A 24,622-nucleotide genomic window follows, 5' to 3' on the forward strand; every position below is an offset into this window, starting at 1 on the left:
GAACGTCAAAAGCGTGGAGTTAAGTAGTGCTGACTTAAGGATGCCGTCTCACTCTGACTGGAATTCCCAGCATTCCCCAACAGTTGGTCGACGGTGGAGCGGACCCACGGAACCAAAAGGTCCCTAAATTAGCCCTTCGGTTGCTATGACAGCTGGTATTGGTATGAGGTAGCTCCGCCCATTGCTCCCATCATCCATGTGGTGTAGTCGTTCCGCTACTCTGCCCTTTAAGAGGAGAGGAAGAGGACGACAATGCAGGGGCGCGTGGAGCCTCCACGACATATAGATGCAGATACAATTATTTTCATTATAACATCTCACCACAGCTGTTAATATGCCTCTCTTTTTTTGTACACGTCACTCTATTGGCTTCTGGTTCCGTTCAGAGAAGCGCTCTAAGTGACAGGTGCGCAGAGAAGATGGGCAGGCGGGAGGCACGCAGCAACAGTGGCACGATGAGCACCAGTGACCCGTCCCGGGTCCAATGCCTGCTAACGGTGTCTACCTGCAACCAGTCTGGCAGCGGCGAGGTCTCCCCGGGACATCTCGGTCACAATAGCAACAGCGGTGTGCGGAGTATGATGACGACAAGGACAACAACAACCATAACCACAACAACAACAACAGCAACCCCGGTGGAGGTGAAAAAGCACCAGCATAAGCACAATTTGAAACACCGCTTCGAGGTGATGGAGACTCTAGGTAAAGGAACCTATGGCAAAGTGAAGAAGGCGGTGGAGAGGACAACCAAAAACACAGTGAGAAACACTAAATGTTTTTTATGGTGACTTATTGGTGTTAGACTGACCGGCACAAACTACGGTGGTTTTTAAGAAACTGACGCTTTCGATAGAACAGATTCCAAAAATCATGCTCTTTTCTCAGCATTTAGTTTTAACATGCATGTTAACATGCATGCGTTAAGACAATCCTTCACTGTGCTAAGAGGGATGCCCGAGGGGATAAAGAGAGAGAGAGAGAGAGAGAGAGAGAGAGAGAGAGAGAGAGAGAGAAAGAGAGAGAGAGAGAGAGAGAGAGAGAGAGAGAGAGAGAGAGAGAGAGAGAGAGAGAGAGAGAGAGAGAGAGAGAGAGAGAGCATGCGTAATTCTGTGTGTGTCCAAGCGTAGGACAGTGTTATGTAGCCTACATTTAAGAACAACAGTTTTGTGGGTCAGTTTTTGTGGGTCGTGCAGTTCCTGTGTTGCCAAGGCTACAGATACCTTTTATGTGACTCACTCACTCTGCAACAATAGAGAACTATGGGGGTCCCCCCTCCAAATCTCTGACATGCTCCTCGATGACAAGCATTTTGTGTCCACACACACACAAACACAGACACACAGACACACACACAGACACACACACACACACTGAAACATGCACACACTAAACAAGGACCAAAAAAATACTTTTCATAGCCAACATCCAAATGGGGAACATCTAGGATCGCAAATCAAGATGTTAAAAACGAAAGTTGTTGCCAGATTATTTTGATAAATACCAGGTTTATGCATACTGTATGTCGGCTCCTAATCCTTCACTCTTTTGATAACACTATAGAAACTAGACTGTGACCCACCCCACCCCTTTGCCAAATGGCACTGGGGAGCCAAGTCAAACACGAGGGCCCTTTCAGGTCCTCTGCATCAGATACTCATGATGGGAAGGAGTCCCCGCAGGCTGCAGGTGTGAATCCCAAGGTGTTCAGAAGACGGTTGGATAGACAGAGAAAAGACAGACCAACATAGAGCAGGGGCTAGGGCGGGGCAATATTTCAATATTATCATTTATTTTCTAGAATGGAATTGTGTTGCATGAAATTATGATATCGACTCATGGCCAGACCCAGTGGTAAAGCCTGAATGGAGATATACCCTTCAGATTATCAATGTGAGGTTTAAAATATCACAGAGATAGTTTACGTTTACATTTCCATACTCAATGGAATGGCCCTTAGCTAGACTGAGAATGGTATTTTGAATTCAAAAGCTTATCGGGATATTTATCAACATTCCCCATGAGTATTATGATAATATCTTCATCCATAGAGCCATGCCTTAGGTGGGGGTGTCAAGTAAAAACAAGGAATAGGTGGAGCTTTCATAGAAACAATATGTGGAGGTGATTTAGAGGGGGTGTTGGGTGAGGGTGGGAGGTGAATTCCTCATTGCATACCACAGATTCTTTGAAACAAAACGGACGTTATTTTTGGAAACAGGACCACGGGTCTCTTGTCTGAGACAGAGCAGAAGTGGTGATGTGTGTGTGTGTATGTGTGTGTGTGTGTGTGTATGTGTGTGTGTGTGTGTGTGTGTGTGTGTGTGTGAGAAGCATAGAGGTAATGTTGAGTGAGTAAGTGAGAGAGCGCTATGGAGACAAAGATAAAACATTATTGAGGCCCATGGACTTATCCAGAAAAATAAGTAGATAAAGGTGGAAGGACTGTTAGAGAATAATCACTAGGTTACTATAGCAGACATTTCCACGACTTTGTTTGTTTCTCTTTGTATTGACCCCTAGAACAGTCTAGTAGGAGTCTGTCTGCCTATATTGCAGTTGCTAACCAAAGATTGAATGAAAGTCACACTTTTGGGATGTGTAAGTTTGTGTGTGTGTTTGTGTGTATGTGTGTGTGTGTGTGTGTGTGTGTGTGTGTGTGTGTGTGTGTGTGTGTGTGTGTGTGTGTGTGTGTGTGTGTGTGTGTGCATGCGTCATTTGTTATAACGGGACAGGATGTGATCAAGAGGTTGGCCTTTCCATCCACACCATTTCTAACGCACACAAAAACATACACACACACAAACACTCAAAGGTAGGCATATACAGTAACATTAAGTAACATTTAACCAAGAAACATATTCTTTGTGTTGAGACACTGTTTTTCCGAGATTACTGTAAAATTAAAAGTCAAAGTTCCTCGAGTGTCCATGGAAATGCATTGCTTCTTCAGTCTGAGGGGATCACACAGGGTGTTAATTGTGTTGACTCTACATCAGCGCTTATCCGACGCACATACTGTTCATTGTTGAGCCAAGCAATGAAACGGTGACTGTGTAAAAGTTACACTGGGAAAGATAATCCAGTGATACACAGTCTCACACACACATGCATCTGTTTGGAGTCACACACAAACACATACTGTACTGTTTCTGTAGTGTGCACGGGTGAGGTCATGGGTACACACACCTCCTTCCCCACGTGTCATATCAGAAATATCTCCCGTCTATCTATTATCAGGACACACACAATGAAATCTGAATATCCACAGTTTAATTCTTTATTCTCCCTTCCTATACTCTTATAACTTCCTCTCACTGCTTTGAGTGAGAGTGTGTCCGTGTGTGTGTGTGTGTGTGTGTGTGTGTGTGTGTGTGTGTGTGTGTGTGTGTGTGTGTGTGTGTGTGTGTGTGTGTGTGTGTGTGTGTGTGTGTGTGTGTGCCTGTGTGTGCGTGCATGTGCAGCCTGCGTGTTACATAACAAGTGTGGTTTAAAGAGCGTGTGAAACAAGTCTCCTCCAATGGCTACAAATTCCTTCCGGCAGCAGGAGAGTGTGTGAGCCGAGCGATTGGCCCTGGGAGACACTCTGGGGCTCCAATGCCTCCATCATGGTTCTTCTTTTGGTCTGCCAAACCTACAAAAAAAGAAAACATCCAAAATAAACAAAAAGTCAATGGTATCTGAGCAGAAGCAAAGTCACAGTAGCCTCCTACAGAGGGCAATATACTGGATTTGCCTTAAGTACATTTGCATTTTCTTTGCTCTGTTCGGACACAATAAGTTTAAATAATTTAGGCTGACTGAGACGATGAAGGACAAAGCAGTCAAACTTGTTATATACGCACATGCTGTTTTGGTATGGTCACTGAACGTAACATTGGTTTAGACCAGTCTACATAGAGAGGGGGAAATCAGTTCAAATCCTGCCCACCGTTCTTTTCTGACTAATAACACAGCGTTCACATTCCCCAAAGACTTGTCGGCAAACTGCATGAAGTATGTTGACCACTTGAGTCCTCACCATCACCCACCACCATGTTATGAAGTCTTAACAGTCAGGGGAATGCACCAGTCTATATTCTAATCCAGTCTATATAACTATATTATGCCCTAAAAAGGTTGTTCCCAGTGACTGAATCTGTGTTGTTCTGTGCATCTTACAATGAACTACTTGAACTTGAGCTTGAACTTGAACTAGACAGCAGTGTACCATTGTAGAGCAGACTGGAGATCTAGTAACACCAATGGCATGAAGACCTGCAATTGTGCATGCACATTGCGATCACTTGCATTATCATTTAATTACAGTACAGAGCAACCGTGCTCCATCACAGTTCCCATTCTCTCCTACCCTCACTTCATCCCCGTTTGGGAATACAATTGACTAAGCAGCGCACCCCCATGATTCATTGTCCGTCTAATTCCCGAACTGATCCCCCTCGTCCATAAATGGTGATGTTTGGATGAGGAGTTACTGCATCCTAAAGTATTTTGGGGGGCTTATACGGGCGTATTATGTTCTGTGAATAGGGGCTTAGATCGGGGGAATGGTGTGGGAGATTAAGAAGGGAGAGTGTGAACAGAACAGCTGTCAAGAGTTCACATCACAAGAGGCATGGGGCGCTCCTCGCCAACCCCTGAAGCCCACATAATCACCTCTAATACTCCGGCCTTCTGTGTGGCATTGCATGTTCGAGAGCAGACGTGTGTGTGTGTGTGTGTGTGTGTGTGTGTACATGTGATGTGTGCGTTTGCTTGTTGATTGGTGACATCCCATATGTAAGGTATAGTCTATATGGTTGCTGCGGTTATACTGTATATGCCATTGTGGAATATTGTGATGGCAACAAGGATTGCCAGGGATGTGTCAGCGATAATGGTCAAGCAAACAGAGCTTGTTAGAATGCGTATTCACAACCACAGCCCAGTTATAGTCTATCTTAGACTATAAATTTTGTATTGGACTCAGGTGACCCTCACTAATCCGATAAATGGCTTGCTTCTACAATATCAAAAAGCTGGAGCCTGCTATGATGTTTGGATTAAATAATAAGAACAGTACACCTCTCACGTTCCACAGGTGGCGATCAAGTCCATTCGTAAAGAGCGAATAACTGAAGACCTGGACAGAGTTCACATCCAGCGGGAGATAGAGATCACCGCTTCACTCCGTCATCCCAACATCATACGCTTTTTCGAAGGTGAACACTTGTGACGATTTCACTCACACACACACACACACACACACACAAACACTAATGGGCCTGTAACACAATTTCCTTCAAATAATGTGCCAAATCACACATTTCAAACCGGATCAAACATGCTGGTTTAATTCCGTCTTTGATTATCCATGGTTGGCTAAAATCAAAGGTTAACATCAGGTGTTCAGTGTTCAATCAATTTCACTGTGCGTTTTGAGCTTCAAGGAGAATGAAATGTGTGCAAGAGCACCTTCGGGAAGTAAGCAGGAAGTGGTGGATACGCTTCGTTAAAGCCGCACGCGAGGCGTTCCCGGTTTCCTTGGGCCTAAATCTGTAACTTATGTCATCATAATGTAACTAATAGAAGTGTGCATCATAATTGTGTGTTCTTTTGCCCTCCCGTAGTGTTTGAGAGTCGGGATAAGATTGTGATTGTGATGGAGTACGCCAGCAGAGGGGAGCTGTACGACTACGTCCACGAGCACAGGAGACTGTCGGAGGCACAAGCCAGAGACATCTTCAGGCAAATCACCTCCGCAGTCCACTACTGTCACAAGGTCTGTAGACACACACACACAAACACACACACACACACACACATACAAACACATGCACATGTGCATACACACACAAAAACATCCACATCCATTCGTGCACAAACACACACACACACACACACACACACACACACACACACACACACACACACACACACACACACACAAACACATCCACCCTTGCACACAAAAACAAACACATCCACATCTAAACGTGCACACACACACACACACACACACACACACACACACACACACACACACACACACACATACTCACAAACACCTCCAGATCCATACATGCACACACAAATACTCTATATACTGGATTAAAAACTTAAAAACTAACCCTAGATTCAACTCAGTTGCATTCCCTCACAAAGCAAGGCTTTACATACAAGGCCTATACGTTCAAGCTCATTTTACACAAATCTATTCATAATGTGCGGCTGGCACGTGCATTATTATCTTTGCATGCCACAGAGTTCAACTCTGCAGCAAGTGGAGCGTTGCATACTCTACTACTAATTCCTAATCCTTAAACCGCAGGAAAACTTGACTCAAGTTTTAAGATCTTGAGGGCTAATAAGAATGTAGGCTTGCAGTTTTCCTAAATGGATCCAGTTGAACATAGACACACATTGCAAGCAACAAGTTCAAGTCGTCTCATTCCAAATGTGATATGGCAAAGCAGAGAGAGTTGCTTTTTAATGGATTTTGAATACAAGGAAAACAGGGATCTCTCTAGACAAAGAGCAACAACAAAGAGCATTTACCTGAAATCGTATTGATGCTCAAAGGCAATGCAGGAATTTAAGTACTGTATGCAAAACACAGCAGTGGAAACAAGACGATGATAATTACTGCTCATGTATGCCTGTGTTGCGTCCACATAGCGGCAGATCTTTGACAGCCTTGCTCCTTACTGCTGCACCACTCTCAGGAGCAGAAGGCTATTTTTTGCCCTACTGCGACTAACAGCTGTGAATGTTCCAACTTGTCTGAATTATTCATCATGCTTTCTTGGGTATGTGAGGCAGGGTATGTGAAGGTGGGCACTGGAGAAATGGGGAACAGTATTTATGTCCAATGTGTACAACTAGGTTTTTTCAATGTAAAGTTAAGCTATAACTATAAAGAATCATAACAACACTTTGGTTCTGGATTGGGCTTTGTAGGCAACAGAACAAAGAATATTCCAGCATAATAGGTTTACATGTTTAACTGTTTACACAGATGTTTTGTGTAAATACCTTCTGGTCACACACATGCTCTCAGACAGATTTTAATACAATCTGTAAGGTCAAAGGTAATTTCCTCCACAAGAGTATTCTTAAGAGTATAATTGGTAAAGAAAGGAAGAATCATTCCAGTGTAATAGGTAATGACTGTATAAGGATCTGGCAATACACTCACATTACATTGCATTCATTCCTGGGTGGTCACAAAAGCCCTCAGATGTTGTGTTTTCTCCCATTCTTCAAATTAACTACGTACTCAGTGTTACTAAATGTATGAAACAAGAGAGGATAGTGTAAACCTGGCTCTCCATCTCAGCCCCCCTGTTACACACTCTCTCTTTCTCTCTCTCTCTCTCTCTCTCTCTCTCTCTCTCTCTCTCTCTCTCTCTCTCTCTGTCTTTCTTTTCTTAGAAGTTAATTACTTAATGTCTTCCAAGTCTCAAATAACATGTCAGATGAGTTAACACAAACAAAGCACTTCCTCACTCGTGAAGATGATTTATCACTATCTGAGCGCCTCCCTCGCTCTCTCTGTCTCTGTGTCTCTCTGTCTGTCTGTCTCCCTGTCTCTCTCTCTCTCTCTCTCTCTCTCTCTCTCTCTCTCTCTAGACTGTAACAGGGGAATGGCAATTGCATTGTATTGTATTATGCATTGTATTGTATTATTGTATTGTATTATGATTATTGACAATCCAAAACCCTCTGTAAAGCAAGAGGCATTGAGAGATGTTCCTATGGATCAACTGGGTGTGTCGTTGAGAGCTGAGAGAAACCAGTGTTGTTCTGATTGTAAACGTTAAGGTGCCACACGGCATAACATCTTGCTATCTCTTTCAGAATGGGGTTGTCCATCGGGACCTGAAGCTGGAAAACATCCTTTTAGATCAAGACCTCAATGTTAAGGTACTGTCAGCAACATAACGTCTATTACCGGCTCTGCTTTCATGTGCACATTTTCTTACCCCCCAAGGAGAAAAAAGTTTATTATCTTCTTATTGAAAATGTATTGCAGAAGTATATAAAGTTACAGAATGTGACAGTTTGGCATTAGAAAGAACATACAAAGTGAGTTACTGCTGTAGTTCGGGCCCTCTTTGATCTAGCTAACATCTTACTAAAAGAAGTCATGATGAACTGATTTTAATCTAAGGTGCTTTAATGTTTCCTATCATCAGGCCTTTTTGGGCTGAAGCGCTTAATCATGCCTGTGTTCTTTCCAGCTCGGAAATAAGAGGCTAACAATTTTCACATTCAGAACATATGCTGGAACCGTTGCTACCCACAATAGCTTTATTTGCTGCAAAGGCATGTGCCTGCAACCAGAATTAAAACGTAGTGCCAGGAACTATAACAGAATAGAAGGGTTCTTTGTTTCCTTATTTGGGTATCCACAGCCTTATACACGGAATGCATGGAATCCATGGGCAAGTGGTCCAGTCAGAGAGTGTTACTATGAGATACCTTGTCTGTCCGGCATTAAAAAAACAAACAGCAATGTGTGTGCATAACACTATGCAGTTCCTCATTCCCTCCTTCAACTTGACTCACCAAAACTCACAGGAACGTGTTGTTGTAAAACATATCCCAGAAAGCAACAATTTCACACATAAGCTAGAGGTTATGTATATACCTTGCCTTTGAGTCAGCACAACAAGACAATATTTGTGTCTTATCTAAATGAATGATTTGACTTGAGCCAAAACATGAAGGCTCGTTAAGTCCAATGATGTCTCATCTAACATCACAGGAACCTGAGACAGGTAATACATGTTGAAAGGATATTCCTTTGAACAGAATAAAAAAAGATTCCTGACTTCATGTGACTTGTTGCTCCAAGTCTAGTGCAATGTGAATGTGAGTGCATGTAAGTGCATGTGAGCGCATGGTTCTGTGTTATTGGAGACAGTAGATGGTAAACCGTGGGCTTTGAAAATGTTCCATGGCATTTCCAAACACGTGTATCCAAGAGGTATGATTAGGAGAGAGAAAATATGTGTGTGTGTGTGTGTGTGCACATGTTTTTGTGTGTGGCATCCCTGATTAAAGAATGGCTCTCATAAAGTGGTGGAATGGGGGCAGCAGCCTCTTGTATGCTTAGCTCTGGCGCAACGACTAGAGCTGCTGCCAGGGCTGTATTTATACTGAAGGACACACAAGTACCCACATAGTAAACACACATGCACGCAGACACACACAGACACACACACACACACACACACACACACCTCGTCCTCAGTGTTTACTCGCATTCATTCTTCCAAGTAGAGATGTGTTTTATATACAGGCCCGTCGGCCACCATGGCAAACTCACAGCTGCCACCCCTCTTGCGTTGTCAACTCACAGAGCTGATAGCATGGTAGCGTGCGCGCAAATAATCACTTCAGATAAGGAGGGGCCTCAGCCTGACTGTGGCCCACACATGCTTGAGTGTTTGTAACCCCCGCCCCCCTGCCCCCCCCCCCCCCGCCCCCCCGTCTAACACATCTATTTCAGTCTCTATTACTAAGTAGTTTCTCTTCGTCATTGAGTGTATCAATATTTTTCTGTACAGACTCACTGAAATGGAATCTGGCATCTGGTCTATTTCTGGAGTATTATTCTCAGAAGCTGTAGTGTCTAGTGAATCATTGTACATGTGCAAAGTGTTCTGGCAACACCGGTACGCACAGTCATGCTCAGGGTACAGCTTATAAATATAATATCATTACATGATCGTACTTATAAACAGAGCGCGTAACAGCTATGAAATATTGTTTTTCATTCCTCCTTGCAGCTGGCAGACTTTGGCCTTTCCAACCGTTACCAGAAGAACAGTCATCTGCAGACATTTTGTGGGAGTCCACTGTATGCATCACCGGAGATAGTTAAAGGACTGCCCTACCTGGGTCCTGAGGTTAGTCAATGCATTCCCTTCACTCATTAAGTCATCACACAACATCCAACAACAAAAAAATCCAGAACAGGAAGCTCTGAGGAAATAAGCACGTCCAAAGATAAAACTGTGACCATCAATAAGTGACATGTAAACCATTCATTCTGTGTGTGTGTGTGTGTGTGTGTGTGTGTGTGTGTGTGTGTGTGTGTGTGTGTGTGTGTGTGTGTGTGTGTGTGTGTGTGTGTGTGCGTGCCTGCCTGCCTGCCTGCCTGCGTGCGTGCTTGTGTTTGTATCTGTTAGGTAGACTGCTGGGCGCTGGGTGTTTTATTATATGCCCTGGTGTATGGCAGCATGCCATTTGACGCGGCAAGTCATGCAGCTCTCACGGAGCAGATCGCTGCCGGACGCTACCACAAACCCAACCCGCCCTCAGGTACCTGCCCCCAGCCCGCCCTTACATTAAGTTGATGTAAGTCTTCTTTGTGTTTATAAAGGCTTGGGTGCTTGAAAAAACGTACAAATGTGTTGATCTTAGATCCACTGCTTTGGGATAGCATTTAAGAGCATGTTGGACATTCCTTCTGCTGTCCTCCATAGACGCCTGTGCCCTCATCGACTGGCTGCTGGCCGTCCGCGTGGACGAGAGGGCCACGGTGGAGGATGTGGCCAACCACTGGTGGGTGAACTGGGGTTACGACGAGGGCGTGTGTGACTGCCCCTCGCCCCCGCACCAAGACTGCCCCTCCCCCCTGCTGGCCCGCTACATCGACTGGCAGAATCGGGTCACCGCCTCCAACGCCATGTCCGATGATCCCGCGTGTCGGCTGTCCGGCTGCTCCTCCTCCTCCTCTTCCTCCTCCTCCTCCCACCCGTCCCAACCCCCTCCACACCCCTTCTCCTTCAGCTTCCCCCTGAAGGGCGAGCGGGGGGGTTCGGCGGGGAGGATGCGCTGGGCGGCGTCGAGCCTCAGGAAATCGCGCAAGGAGAACGCCATCCCCCAGACGCCGCCCAGAGCTGCGTGCTGCGTACCCGCCGGCGGCACGGCGCCCGCCGCCGGCACGCCCTCTTCCGCGGCAGAGCGAAGGAAGCCCAAGGGCATTCTCAAGCCCCAGAGGAGTTTGGACTCTGCCCTTCTCCTGCCTTCCAACGCTCCGTCCCGGCCTGGCAGTAACGCCGGCCCACAGGCCTGCGGGCGGGGGAACGCAGGGCCGGCCGGCGGGAACACTGAAGCCCTGTCCCCCGGCCTGCCCCCTACCGCTGCACTCAGACAACCCTCGTTCAAAACGCCAAAGAAGGGGATCCTCAAGAACCTGTGCACCAGGGAGTGCGGCTACGTCCTGTCCCAGGAGAGACGGGGCAACGGCGTGGCTACGGGTGTCGGAGGAGGAGGAGGAGGAGGAGGAGGAGGAGGCGTGGCCTGTTGCCCCGGGGACATGTTCTCCCGCGACCACCCGGCGCCCCTGCGTGGCGTTCGGTGCCCCGGGGCAGACGAGGGCCCCGCCGCGCGCACCGAGGCCGTCCGCAGAAGGGGGGGTATTCTGAAGCGCAACGGCAAGTTCTCCCGCAGCCTGGACCTGCCCGACGAGCCGCGGTCGACCCGCTCCGGCCCGCCCGTGTTCCCAGAGGTCCTCCAGAGACTGCTCCGGGAGGCGGGGGAGGCAGGGGACGCCGGGAGGGGACGGGGGTCCCTCAGCAGACCCTCCAGCGCCGCGAGCGAGGACAGCCTCTTCTCCTCCGACTCTTTCGACCTGCTGGACCTCAGTGTCCAATCACATCGCAGGATGATCTTCTCCGCGGGAGTGGTGCGGAGCGCCTGCAGCTCTGAGGAGGACCTGGGAGAGCTGAGGGGCGAGACGGGAGTGTCGGGAGCGTCAGGAGCGTCAGTGGTGGCGGCTGGGTGTCCAGAGCAGGGCAATGAGGAAGAGGGGAGGAGAAAGATGCTATGGTGAGAACAAAGAACATAATGCGAAACACGTGGGCTAAAGGCCACCTGTTAAAAAGACACAACTATTCAGGGTTAATTGAATTTGTAAACAGCATGGTTTATAGGTACTGACACACTGTACCAACTTCTTACTAGTTAGCCAGTAAGTGATTTTGTGATTTCAAACCCACAATTGTATTGTGAAACTACAACAAAATCTGACTTTGTTTAAAATATACTGGGCCACTAAATGTCGCTTACATTGGTCTGGTTGCAGGTTATATTGGTAGAGGTACAATGTTTGACTGTTTTCCATTAAGCGAAGGAGCTCTTTCTGGAATTTTGTCCAAAGACTCACAAATCTAAACAATTATAGACAATCTCTTTGAGGAAGAAACAAACTATGATAATGAAGATATTTATTGTAATTATAACAGTAAAACCATATACTGTTCAATAAATGTAATTATTAAATCTATTGACAGAGACTTCAACCTCAACTTCTTGTCAAGTCAACTATATGATCATTTTTGTGCCAATGGCCGATCAAAAGGAGATGGTATAAAGGGATATAAACAACAGTTACTTGGAACTGAGTGTGGCTAACAACAACAATAGGATACTGATTCACAATATCTATTGTGATGATAAATAAAGTTAAACTGTAATTTTGTAAAATATATATTGAGAATCTTTGTATTGTATGGTATTGCACATAGTTGCTCATTTGCACCAAACACTATGTTGAATGCAGATGGATCACATTTTCTTTCACTAGATTGCCAGTATTGCTGCTGTGGAAAAGCGGGAATTTGTTTAAATAATCTTGTCCTTCAGGTGTTATTTAGTATCTTGAATTTGTATTTTATTCATTTTTTGTAATAAACACAATTACAGGAGAATAAATCAACAATTTCAAACTGATTCCATTTGATGTTATTTTCTGTTGGTCATATGAGGATAAGAAAGCTTGCGTTAGCAACAGGGTCTGAGTGTGATGTTATTTTAAGCTGTGTGTACTACGTCAGCTAAATGAAAAAACCTTTTCAAATATTTAATCAGAAAACAAAATGACCAAGGCATTAAAACCATTATTGTAATTCTGATAAATGACAATGACACATCCCTTTTAATAATTACATTTATTATTTTCTTCTTAAAACCACAAAAATGCTGGACATAGAGACAATAGTCTTTATGAACTATGCTTGGCATTTCATTTGATAATCTACAGCACCCTGCATCTTCCCAAACAAGTTTCCCAAACAACAGTTTGTGTGTGTGTGTGTGTGTGTGTGTGTGTGTGTGTGTGTGTGTGTGTGTGTGTGTGTGTGTGTGTGTGTGTGTGCGTGCGTGCGTGCGTGCGTGTGTGTGATTGATTGTTACTTCAACATCAAACTTCAAACCCTTTTTAACTTTGTCTCCATTGTTGACTCCAAACTCAGTTATTATGGTTTGTGCATTACGCATCAAGGCTCATGAGGAGGTTTTGTTTAGATGGTTGGAATTTTGGTATGGACTAAAACCTACTCAAACAGCCTCTGCCACCCACTCAGAGGGATTTGGATTCTGAGATGTTGTTTTTAACTGCAAGGTATTCCTCCAATTCACTTACTTCAACAAAAATGAGGAGGACAAATGTGTGATGATTATGGCTATCAGAAAGTAGTTTTGGGTTGGAAGGCAGAGTTCAGTTCTTCTGTTTTATGATAAGCAAAGTATCTTGAATACATACTTAGGGTTAGGGTTATTAATACTTACCATCATTAAAGTTGTAATATTTTTAAACAAATAGGCCTATATATTCATAAATTGTGTTTTTATAATAAATTGTATTATATTATACTATTTAAGTTAATATTAAAAGTACATATATATAAATATATAGTATATAGTCAATAACTAGGCTACTTCATATCGGTTCACATAAGCAGCTTTATTTTTCATTCAAAGACAACAGCCGATCTAGTTACGCAACACAAGAGCCAACATCGCCCTCTTGAGGCCGTTCTTCTTAAACACCTTTCTTTTCCGTTTGATATTACCATACAAGGGCGCAGGTCTAATTACAACTTAAGTTATGGAGAAACAAACCCTGCCACATAGTTTAAGACGTAAAGAAATGTCAAATGGCTTAAATCAAGTGAAGGGATTTGAAAATAGTCTAAATGGAGTTAACAATGTAAACATATGCACCATTTAAAAAATGGAAAATGGTTGGAAACAAATTAAGTGAAGAGATGCCGTTGGACTCCTTTGAGTCAGCTTTCCTACTATGGCATATCGTTTGTGTTGAATATTTTTGTGAAGAGGCTACACTGCCTTCCATGCAGCATACCGCATCTAGACCTATGGTGCGTCACTGGGAATTATGGGGAAAACATTTTCGCGACGTCGGAAAGTTATCGTGAACGACACCTCATGACGCTCATGATGATTCTACTTCCGTTCGGTAACTAGGGCCAGATTTTGTTAACAGAGTTGCCCAGTTGGTGACGTACGGTTTACTAGTGATGCCCATGAACATGGCGGAACATGAAAGTTTTACTCAATATAAAAGAATAAACCATCATATCACATATTTTACTATGATTGACGTTGTAACCGTCTGTTGGCATCGACTTTGCTCAGTTTTAAACGTTGTGTACTGGTAAACCAGCTCTAAATAAGAGCAAATGTAGCCTTCCATACAGTGACAATACAATGTGATTCTCATAAATAAAAGCAAAAGAATAGTAGGTGATACAGCTACAAGGAAATAAAGGCGTGTGAACTTGAAACTGATCCTACTAAGTTCTGTTTAGTTCTGACTGCTTTTTATCGGATAAAAACCCCTGCTGTGAATAACTTTTAGATTCCCAATGCAGTGCACATGAACGGGTCGCTGTTGGGAACACACGTAAGCGTACGCGCCCAGGGCCGTAGCACCAAATTCTGGGCTCTATATACAAGAAGTCATTTTGTAATGCCATTTTGTAATGCAATGACGTCTGCGGCTAACTCTATATGCCATAGGTTATTATTTATCATGTAGCCTAATAACGGCTTAGTATTAATTTTATATTAGGTTGCTTTAAATCAGTAGCCTGCTGTTGCAATATTAGCCTACCGTACACTATATTTATCCTTTACCTTAATAACCAAGGCCTCATCATTTGAAAGTGTAGCCGATTGTCTGCTCTTGCTTTGGGTTGTCTCTGTTCGTTTTAGCAATGATAACTGAGTCAAGAATGGGGTTTCATCTTGTGTGTTTAAACGTTTGTGCTCACCTTTCTTAGAAAATAAGTTAGTCAGAACCTGACTTCCTCAATTTTGTCTTCCTTCCTTTCTTCACCTTTCTCTTCTGAGAGCCAGACTTCAATTTATTTAACTGTGGCTGTGACATATTGCCGCATGACATTTAGTTATGTTATTAAACTATTTGAGCAACAATCAAAAAATTCAAAAATAATTCCCATGGGCCCTCCTCTGCCTTGGGCCCCCCCAAGCCTGCCCCACTTACACCGCCTTATTGAACGCGCCTTATGTCTGAGTGGAGCGTCGAGGATATTACATAACTGAATGTTGTGTGCAAAGAAATCTGCTGCTCAGTTTTGGTCTCAAAACTCAGTGAAAAACGCATTTAGACCTATCATAATAAATTAAAGACCTAGTGCGAAATCGCCTGATTAGTTTTTATTTTGCACACCCACTTTAAAATTCATTCCGGCGCCGCTGCTTGAGCTAAAATAACCCTCAAAATAGTCATGCATAAAATGATCTTACATTTATGTAGAACTTCAACTTGAAATATTCTTACAAGAACTTAAAGAACATCAACAGAAGAACTAGTCAGCGCCAGCTCGACTAATACATCATGAATCAAATCTCCTTGCAACTGCGCAGAGGTTTGAGTGACAGGTCAATGGCCCTCCCCCCTCCCCCCCTCGTAATTACTATTGGATAGATGCCCATCTCCCACCTGAAACATCAACCTCACATCTATTGGTATTGATTGATGTTTGTAATAGAATAATCCTGCCAGTTTTTTTCAAAACCAGACCAGATTGTAAAATTTTATGTACCCGCCCAATGCTAATTTTTCCAGCCTAACATGATTAAAAGTAGCCTATCCCAATTGGCACAAGAGGCTGAGGTTCCACCATGAACACAGTGAAACTAGTTATTGGTGTTCTGACCCATATTCCTTTATTCAAACATCTTTATTCTATCTCTCTCTGAGATCAACGTCTCTTTTACAGCAGGAACCTGGAAACACTTGGAGTGGAAACAGATTCATTTAGAATATATAAATACAGTGAGAATATATGACCAATAATCTAAAGAACATGAAATTTAGCAAACTGTACCGTAGCTTCTCCGTCATGACAGCGTGTCCTGCCCCGTGTCGTATGAAATTATAACAGCACAAAGGAAAACACAAAGTAAGTGTTCAGAACCGAGACAGAACATTAACACAGTTCTAAAGGTTCTGAGAGTAAAGATTGAGCTGCTGGCTCCTCAGTGTGGAAGACAGATCAAATGAGGAAGGAGGCATTAAACAACAGCTAATGTGTAAAGACTTTATGATGGTCATTAACTGATGAAGTGATGAGATAAGCAAAGGCTTGATGAAGTCTGTATAAAGCTATAAACCACCAGGTCCCAGTAAAGAGGTTCCAGGTTAAAACAGTGGAACCAAAGTGTTATTTCAAGGGTATAAAGTATGTATATTATAATTACACAGGATACTAGCTCAGTATGAATATAATTACACAGGATACTAGCGCAGTATGAATTTTATAACTACACAGGATACTAGTGCAGTATGATAACTACACAGGATACTAGCTCAGTATGTAGCTTACACCCATTGCCCTTGAGATGGAGAGGCGAAGGCCTGGGGCCCAATCTGACAGAGGCTTCTCATTGCATTGACACATTGACATATGTCTCACCAGAAGTTGTATGTGTGTGTGTGTGTGTGTGTGTGTGTGTGTGTGTGTGTGTGTGTGTGTGTGTGTGTGTTAATCCTGACATGTATTGAGAAGTTTCACCAGCCATCGCTCAGCACCAAGGACAGCTCCTGCTCCAGTGTCAGCCCCCTCAGACAAGGCTACAATAACCACAGGGGCACAAGGGAAAACAATGGAAAGTGTGGCAAACCCTTCCCACCGCTGCTTAGCTTGTACTGAGGACATTGTGCTGCAGCATTGATACCGGTTCAGGCCGGAGCAAGGGTTTTAGAAAGTCCTTCACTTAAGCTGTCCGTCACAACCCTACAGACATATGGCTGGTTTCACAAGCCTCACCTGGCCGAGTCTGATTGGACTCTGAGGAATGGGTGAGGGTGCACACCTGTTGCGCATTGAGAAATCATTGTGTGACAGGTTAAACCAGCCATCGCCACACACACTTGCATGGAGGAGAGAAGGCACCTTACAACAGCTGGTCTCAATTATCCACGGAGGGGCATGTTTGTGTGTGTGGCATGACGGCGGGGGGGCTGAGACCACTGGCGCCAGAAAGAGAGCAACAGGTCAGGGAGGATGAAGATTATAAAAATACTAGCAGGCAGTTGGCTTGGTCCTACCGTGCTGTAGTGTTTGTTTCTGGTCTCCCCTAAGAGAATCACTGCCAAAGGATGTGGAAGTGTGTGTGTGTCCCTACATCCTGTCTGATGGCCTTCCTGGTTGAAAGGACCAACAAAACTCCTCCCTACTGGTAAATTAACCAGAATAGCCCAAATTATGATAAACATGGATATAGGAGCTTTTAAAAGACCACATATAAAAACAATACAAATAGAGGTTCAAGCACTCTGAGTCTGCCTTGTGTATGAAAAGTGCTATATAAATAAAGTTGCCTTGCCTTGCCTTGCCTTGCCTTGCCTTGCCTTGCCTTCATTATAGACCAACGAGTCTATACAGCTTTTTTCACTTAAAACTATTTAAAAACGTTTGAATACATATGAACATATACTACGAGATTTAATTCCAAGTAGGAAACGTTTAACAGGTGACTGCGGATGACTGCCTTCTTGGAGAAACGCACATTTAGACATTTAGGACAAAGCCGTTTATTTCTTTTTCACCATCTATCACCACGTTTGCCCCAGCCTCTGTCTATTTTTATTTTTATTTTATTATTTTCACAGATAAGCAAAACAGCAAGCAATCTTCTAAACACTATTCCTGAGCCCTAACCTTATATAATAATATATCTAAATAGCAGTAAACATGAATGTAGACGGAATATATATTTTTCTTCAACCCACACACACACACACACACACTGGGAACAAAATGTATCAAGCGCTGTGGTTTGTATACCTTAGTAACTAAAACAAAGGTCAAATCAACCCCAAATTATTATTATTATTATTATTAAGGAAGACGTTCAAACTTTGAATGAAAAAGAACATTTCAACAAAATAAATAATTGCACGACAAGAAAACCATGCATGAAGTATATGTATTCATTATGGCGTCTGTAGCCTGCTTTGATCATTTATTGCCTGGACTAAATCAGTACAGCAATAGCTGCATATTGGATTAAAGAAAGAAGAAAGATGAGATTGAACATATATGAAGTTAAAACCCACTGCATACAAATACACATTCAAGTGTGATTAATGATTGGACAGACTTATTACACGCTTGCGACCGCCACAGATACCAGATTTCCTTGATTTTCTGTAGAGCATTTGATTTATTGATTGCTGTCGGCATATAAAGAGAATTTCACCAAATATGACAGGTAATAGTTACAAAATGCCTATGCAATTTTTTTTATGTAAAAATCAAATCAATGCAGAAACACAAAAAATAGTTCTTGCATGGAAACTCTCAGTGTTACATTCCCCTTAAGGTAACATGTAAACTATGTTACATGTAAATTATGGACAGAACATGCATATCTAAATGAAGAGAAACAAAGAAACAAAAACAAAACCAGCAGCTGGTGATGTTATAAAGCTGAACTTGTTGCTGAGCACTGGCCCTCAACGGCCTCCTACTTTGATTAAAGCCATTTTCTGGTTACAATGGTGGATTGTAATAATTATAATTGTACTTTAGCCAACCAATGTCCTACCCATACCAATATCAAAAAAAGAACAAAGAGAGTCTTGTTTCTTTTGGTTCTTAAAACTTAAGTTGGGTTTGGGCCTTCATTGGCTTCCAGCTCTGCAGTGTTCACATCTCTATTCTGGAAGAGAGAAAGAGAAAGAACTGAAGAAACAAGACCAAACAGGTCACATCCACAACAACATACCACCATGGGATTGGTGATGCCACCATGACATGGAAAAATGAATAACTAAAATAAAAGCTTTGCTTCAACTCCTACATCTACCCAGCTACACAGTAGTAAAATCATCTAATTTGAAAAGATTGAACCACATGGAGCGATAAATTTAAGGCAATATATTATTACCTGAGTGTCACACCACTCGTCAAAGTGCTTTCAGGCCGTCCCCAGGCTCTTCTCATCAGTCTTCTTACAGTACACCTGGACCAACCACTCCTGAAAGCGATCTGGGATGAGCGTGGACACCTGTGGACCGGAGCCGGAACAAAGAAGAAGCACAGCCAGGGACAGACATGTTCAGGTTCAGTAGAGCGGAGGAGTACCGAGACTAGAGCTAGATATATTGATACACATAACACCGTAACATTGACAATGTTAACAGTAAATTAGCTTTTATAATCATAAGGACCATGAGATGAAGGCTTCCTGGTTCATTTCATCAGAGAAAACCAGGTCCTCAATATTTCACTGTAATGCAGTGTGAGCTGTCCATGTAAGCTGTGAAATGCCCAAGCGTTTTGAATCAACAAAAATTTTGTTAATACATTTGCAATGTTATTTTTTAATTAACAACCATTATTTGTGTGAAAAAACACTAGCTGTACTTTTCCTCCAATTGTTTCATTTTTTAACAACATTGACTACAGTTGTAACGCTGAGTTACGATGTGAGTCTTCTCTGAAATGCTGCCCGAATGATGCCCAGTGTTCAGCTTATCTCACGCATGCACTGTAATACTAGTTGGGGGAAGTCAGCATTGACTCACTTCACCACAATGACCATTATAAATTAACATATTATCTCTCATATAAATATGTTTATACTGCACTAACATGCTTTTAAAAATAATTGTTTTCAATGGAAAAGTTCTTACCTGGCCCGTGGTGATCTTGAAGGCCCTGTCAGGCTCTCTCTTGTGGTAAAAACGTACTTGATTGATGGGATTCTTCTCCTTCATGCCATAGTTCATCTTAATAACCTAGGAGACACCAGGGGGAGACTTTTCACATTTTACATGCATGGCACTACAGAGGGATGAATATAATACATGTCATAGGTTGATCAAGGAAACAAATAAATAAAAGGTTTGTTTTCAATTTAATGCAGAGACATATTTGTCGTTATAATGTGCAGTGAAATTATGGGTTGAAAAGCAATGGTCATTATTGAAAAATAACAACTAAGATATTACTTTTATAATATTTTTTCAGACTGCTTAATACAAGACCAGTTAACTGGATTTCTGATATCTTTCATCTGCACGCCTGGGCCACATCCCAGAATTCAGACCACTCCCAGATAATTTCATACCAATCGGGGCATTTCCTCCCTGATTGGTTCAGAGAAGCTATCTTGTCTGTCAATCACAGTGTGTTAAACGCAACACTTCTCAACCACAGAGAAAAGTAGGGAGGGAGGAAGCAAAGAGAGAGCGGATGTTTTTGGGTTGCTCTCTGTCTTTAGACTTTTACATGTTTGCTTTTCACATTGTTGAATTTAAATCATAACTGCATTCTGGGATATGCATTCCTGAACCACAAACCTTTAAAATCAGCATATATTTGATGCCAGTAAGAGACACTGAAGGACTGACATTGACAATGAGGTCGTCCGGCCTCAGGTTATTGTCCTGGCCACCTGCCAACTGCAGACGCATTGCCTTCAGGGAAGAACAGGGAAAGAGCGACAAAACTGTCATGGTTTTGTTCCACTTCTAGCGCACACACACAAACACACACACACACACACACACACACACACACACACTCCACTTCTGCCACCTAGTGGGGCCCGTCTCTTCATTCATCTCCTGCGCTCTACACACCTGTGTGCATCAACACCCAGTATATCAACCCCGGTTCTCAAGAGAATCATCGCTAGATTGTTACACACTTAACAGTTAGTACCTCGTCCCTGGCCCCTCCTCGTGTCTAGATTGCTTAGTCCTTGAGAAGTGACTTACAGTACATCTTAGAGTAAGGAGCAGATAGTGGTGAGGCATCTTGCTTATTGAAGCCTAAGCGTATATTTACCCTTGGGGTAAAAAATAATTAGTCTTTAACATTGCAAAAGGCAATACCCACAGCACAGTGTGGTCTCAACACTCACCAGTCAGCTTGGTGTATGCCACCATGGCATCTATAGCTGTGTACATTGTGAACATTTTCCCCTTTGACCTCAGTTTGGAATACAGTTACTTTGGTAATAATTATAGTACCTAGTACAGACAAAGTACTTACATGGCCTCAACAATGTTTGTTACTTTGCACTGGCAGGCTCTTCTGTGGAGACAGTTTCTTGTGGAGGGTTGCCGTCCCTCCACTACGTGTCGGGATGGACAACGGCCCTTAACTGTGGTATAATGAGAACATTCCACAGCCTGTCGTGATCTATTGCTTAATTATATGCCTTGTGATAGGGTTGCCTTGTGACGTGGCTTTGATCGGTAAATTTCGGCTGCGCATGTATTTTTGGAATTTGAAATTGCTGCAATAAATGTTGTTGTTGTTGACTTCTAACATGTCTCTGTCTTTGCTGTTTAAATCTAATCGGCGGTAACCAGTCGTTTACATGACACAGAAAGTCGACTTATTGACTTAGTCCAACTATGATTGGATTACTAAGATGCATGTATACACCTTAGTCAAGCTATCCTCGAACTCGGGTTACTCATAGTCGAATTAAGACCCCTAGATAATGCGATTCATAGTCGGTAAGCGTGCATGTACGGAGTCGAATAGGATTATGCGTTGAATTACATTCTGCGCATGTGTAGCAGAGAGCAGTTCTCGGGTCGACCGCTCTCGGGTCTCGAACCTGCCACCTCTCGAACTACGACACTACCGGCATGGGTTAAAAAAAATTCACCAGCACATTTGCAGAGTTTCAAATCTGACACCTTGTAAATAGAGTTCTGCAAACAGGTGTTCACACATTGAGAAAAAACTTTTGAATATTTATTTAGAAAAACGTGTAAGGTGTAAATTTACACCATTAAATTGTATTTATTCAGAACTGAGTTTTCAGCACTGACTTTTCAGAGATTTGGCCACAAGGGGGAAAGTTTACGAGTCACATGATTAATGACAGTGTTCTGTTTTGAAACTCTGGCCGTTTCTCAATTTGCGTTCTTGTCTGTACTTGTGTACTTGCGTTCTCGTGAAACGTCATCAGTCATAGCCCAAGTACTGTTCCAATTCAAAGTACGCATCAAGTGAAGTACAGACGAAAACCCGGAAGTGTTCTCGATGCGTTCTTAAACTGGCCGTTCCATTGAGGATGCATCGGAGGTGACTTGTGTGACCTTTAAATATCCCAGGATGCATTTCGCATTCTCATGTTTTAAAATATTAGTATGTAAACTATAATAATAGGCTATATAGGAACATTTTCAATATATAACAAAAATGTAGGCCTATTCATTCAAAATATTTACATACTATTTTAAAATGAAAGAGGCTGGGGTTTTGTTTTATATCATTTGTTTATATTGTTTAGTAGTATATGCCTACATGAGGCCGTAGCACAAGTCTGTACTTGGAAGTCTGTTACGTCTGGCTGTCAGGAAGTCCCGAATCCAGCTGCACAGGGCTGTGTTGAGTCCTAGGTCCCTAAACTTAGTTATTAGCTTGGAGGGCCTTTAGTCAAAATTACATTTATAATGTATATATATATATATATATATATATATATATATATATATATATATATATATATATATATATATATACTCCTATTGTCCAAATTACATGTACATGTATATCCCCCCCAAAATGGTTGGCTTGAATTGGCAGGAGCAAACTAACTATCAAAATGCCCTCAATTATTGCACAAAAAAATAACACACCCTTGGGAAGCTTAATGTTTGATTTATTAAAAATAACTAAACTAAACAGTTTGTCCAGACCAAAAAGGACAAGGAGAGGCTCAGAACATTCCCACCATCTTTGTGCATCAACCTGTGGTCAAAAAGAGGAAGGCCTCTGCAGCACGATGCCCCCCTGGACGTGTAAAGATGGAGACCATAGCTCTTGATCACAGCTATAGCGTTAAAGGGGCCACAGGTATAATACGTATGAACTCAATTATAGTAATAGTTTCATATTTTTGAAAATTATAGAATGTCATTTTTAATATTTAAAAATGAACAGTGCCTACTTACATCCACTTTAAAGTTTGAGGAAAGAAGGAATAAGGAGAATAAGGAATAAGGAGGGAAAGGTGACGAAAGAGGGGACATGTCAAGTGAGGAGAGATAGGGAGAACCTGCACCCAGTCAGCCAGCAGCCAGTTAGGATACCTGTGAGCCAGCAGTCAAAATATCAACAAATAAAAAGGTGGCACTCTAAATGGCTCTGATTTCCTCGTTTCAAGCACTTCCATCGACAAAGTGGTGAACTCCCAGAATCGTTTCCGGTTTCGTGTTTCCGGTAGTGGAGAATCATGGAGTGTACAGTTCTCAGCTGAGTCAGTCAGACTTAGCTCCTCCCTCGTTCTCAAATGGTTATCAATCAACACACAACATTACAAAGTTCCTTTCAGTTGAGAAGCGCTTCATGTTCGGAATCGGGATGTTGTTGCCCAGGCCAGTCCCTCTTCACCACTCTGCTAACTTAACACAGTGAACAGCGAGTCAGCGAGTGGGAGGCGAGTCTGGGAGAACGAACGAGATAGAACTGAAACGTGGAATCCAGTCGGAATCCAGTCGTTCTTGTTAAAGAGTCGTTCCTTCAAACTGATTTGGTCGCAAACGACACATCACTACTACAGGCTGCAGCCAGACCCTACTTGAATCTCCTGGGGGAAGAAACTGAAAAATAAGAAGCCTTTGTTTCCGGTTTCGTTATGGAGATATTCTAGAAGAAAAGTAATTTGTGCAAGTGGATTAAGCTTTCAGAAGAGCATTTTAACAAGTGCATTTTCTACAGTGTCTAATCGACAGGGTGTTTTCAACCTGTACATTCACGTTTACAGTTGACTACTGCTGGCCCCAGGGCTCTCAAGTTTTGAACTGAGTTCAGAGTGAGATTTTGACAGCAGCCGCAGGGCTGCTGTCAAAGGGTTCAGGGTTTTCCCTGAACTTTTAAACGTTGCAAACGTGCAAAAACATAATTATATATTTATGTGGCATTCAGTCCAATGCTTAAAATATATCTGTGGCATTCAGTAGGCCAATGCTGTGGTAAAGTGTGTAAAGTATGACCAAGTGTTTCTTTCTGTTCAATAGATACAACTTTATCAATCCCCTGTAGGAGAAATGTGTTAATGTTTGTCCCTATAAAACAATAATGGTAAAAAAATATATATATACAAAACATGACGGTAACTAAGTAAGTCAAACCGTCCAATCTGAAGGCTCTACTTAACCACTCTGAGTAGGGGAGGGCGTAGCCTAACTAGTTTGTGAACGACCCAGAGTGTTGTTCAATGTGAACATGTATGAGGCTTTAATAAAATCCCGGACAATTTGGAAATTCCGCCGCACATTTTTTTAAAAGTGTCTCAAAAAGAGGGCATGTCCGGGCAAAAGAGG

At 42.7% G+C, this 24,622-nt stretch overlaps 1 protein-coding gene across 1 annotated transcript; it reads left to right on the forward strand.

The window, feature by feature from the left end:
* The first annotated feature begins 600 nt into the window (after positions 1 to 600).
* On the forward strand, positions 601 to 12,179 carry LOC311360042 (NUAK family SNF1-like kinase 1). The gene is made up of 7 exons (XM_084480120.1): positions 601 to 758; positions 5,078 to 5,198; positions 5,607 to 5,758; positions 7,837 to 7,902; positions 9,774 to 9,893; positions 10,176 to 10,308; positions 10,473 to 12,179. The coding sequence occupies exons 1-7, from the start codon at positions 690 to 692 to the stop codon at positions 11,822 to 11,824; spliced, it is 2,013 nt and encodes a 670-aa protein (XP_084336246.1). The 5' UTR covers positions 601 to 689; the 3' UTR covers positions 11,825 to 12,179.
* The last annotated feature ends 12,443 nt before the right edge of the window (positions 12,180 to 24,622 follow it).

The sequence above is a fragment of the Micromesistius poutassou genome (genome assembly GCF_964030765.1).
Source record: "Micromesistius poutassou genome assembly, chromosome: 15".
In the NCBI taxonomy this organism is placed as follows: Eukaryota; Metazoa; Chordata; class Actinopteri; order Gadiformes; family Gadidae; genus Micromesistius; species Micromesistius poutassou.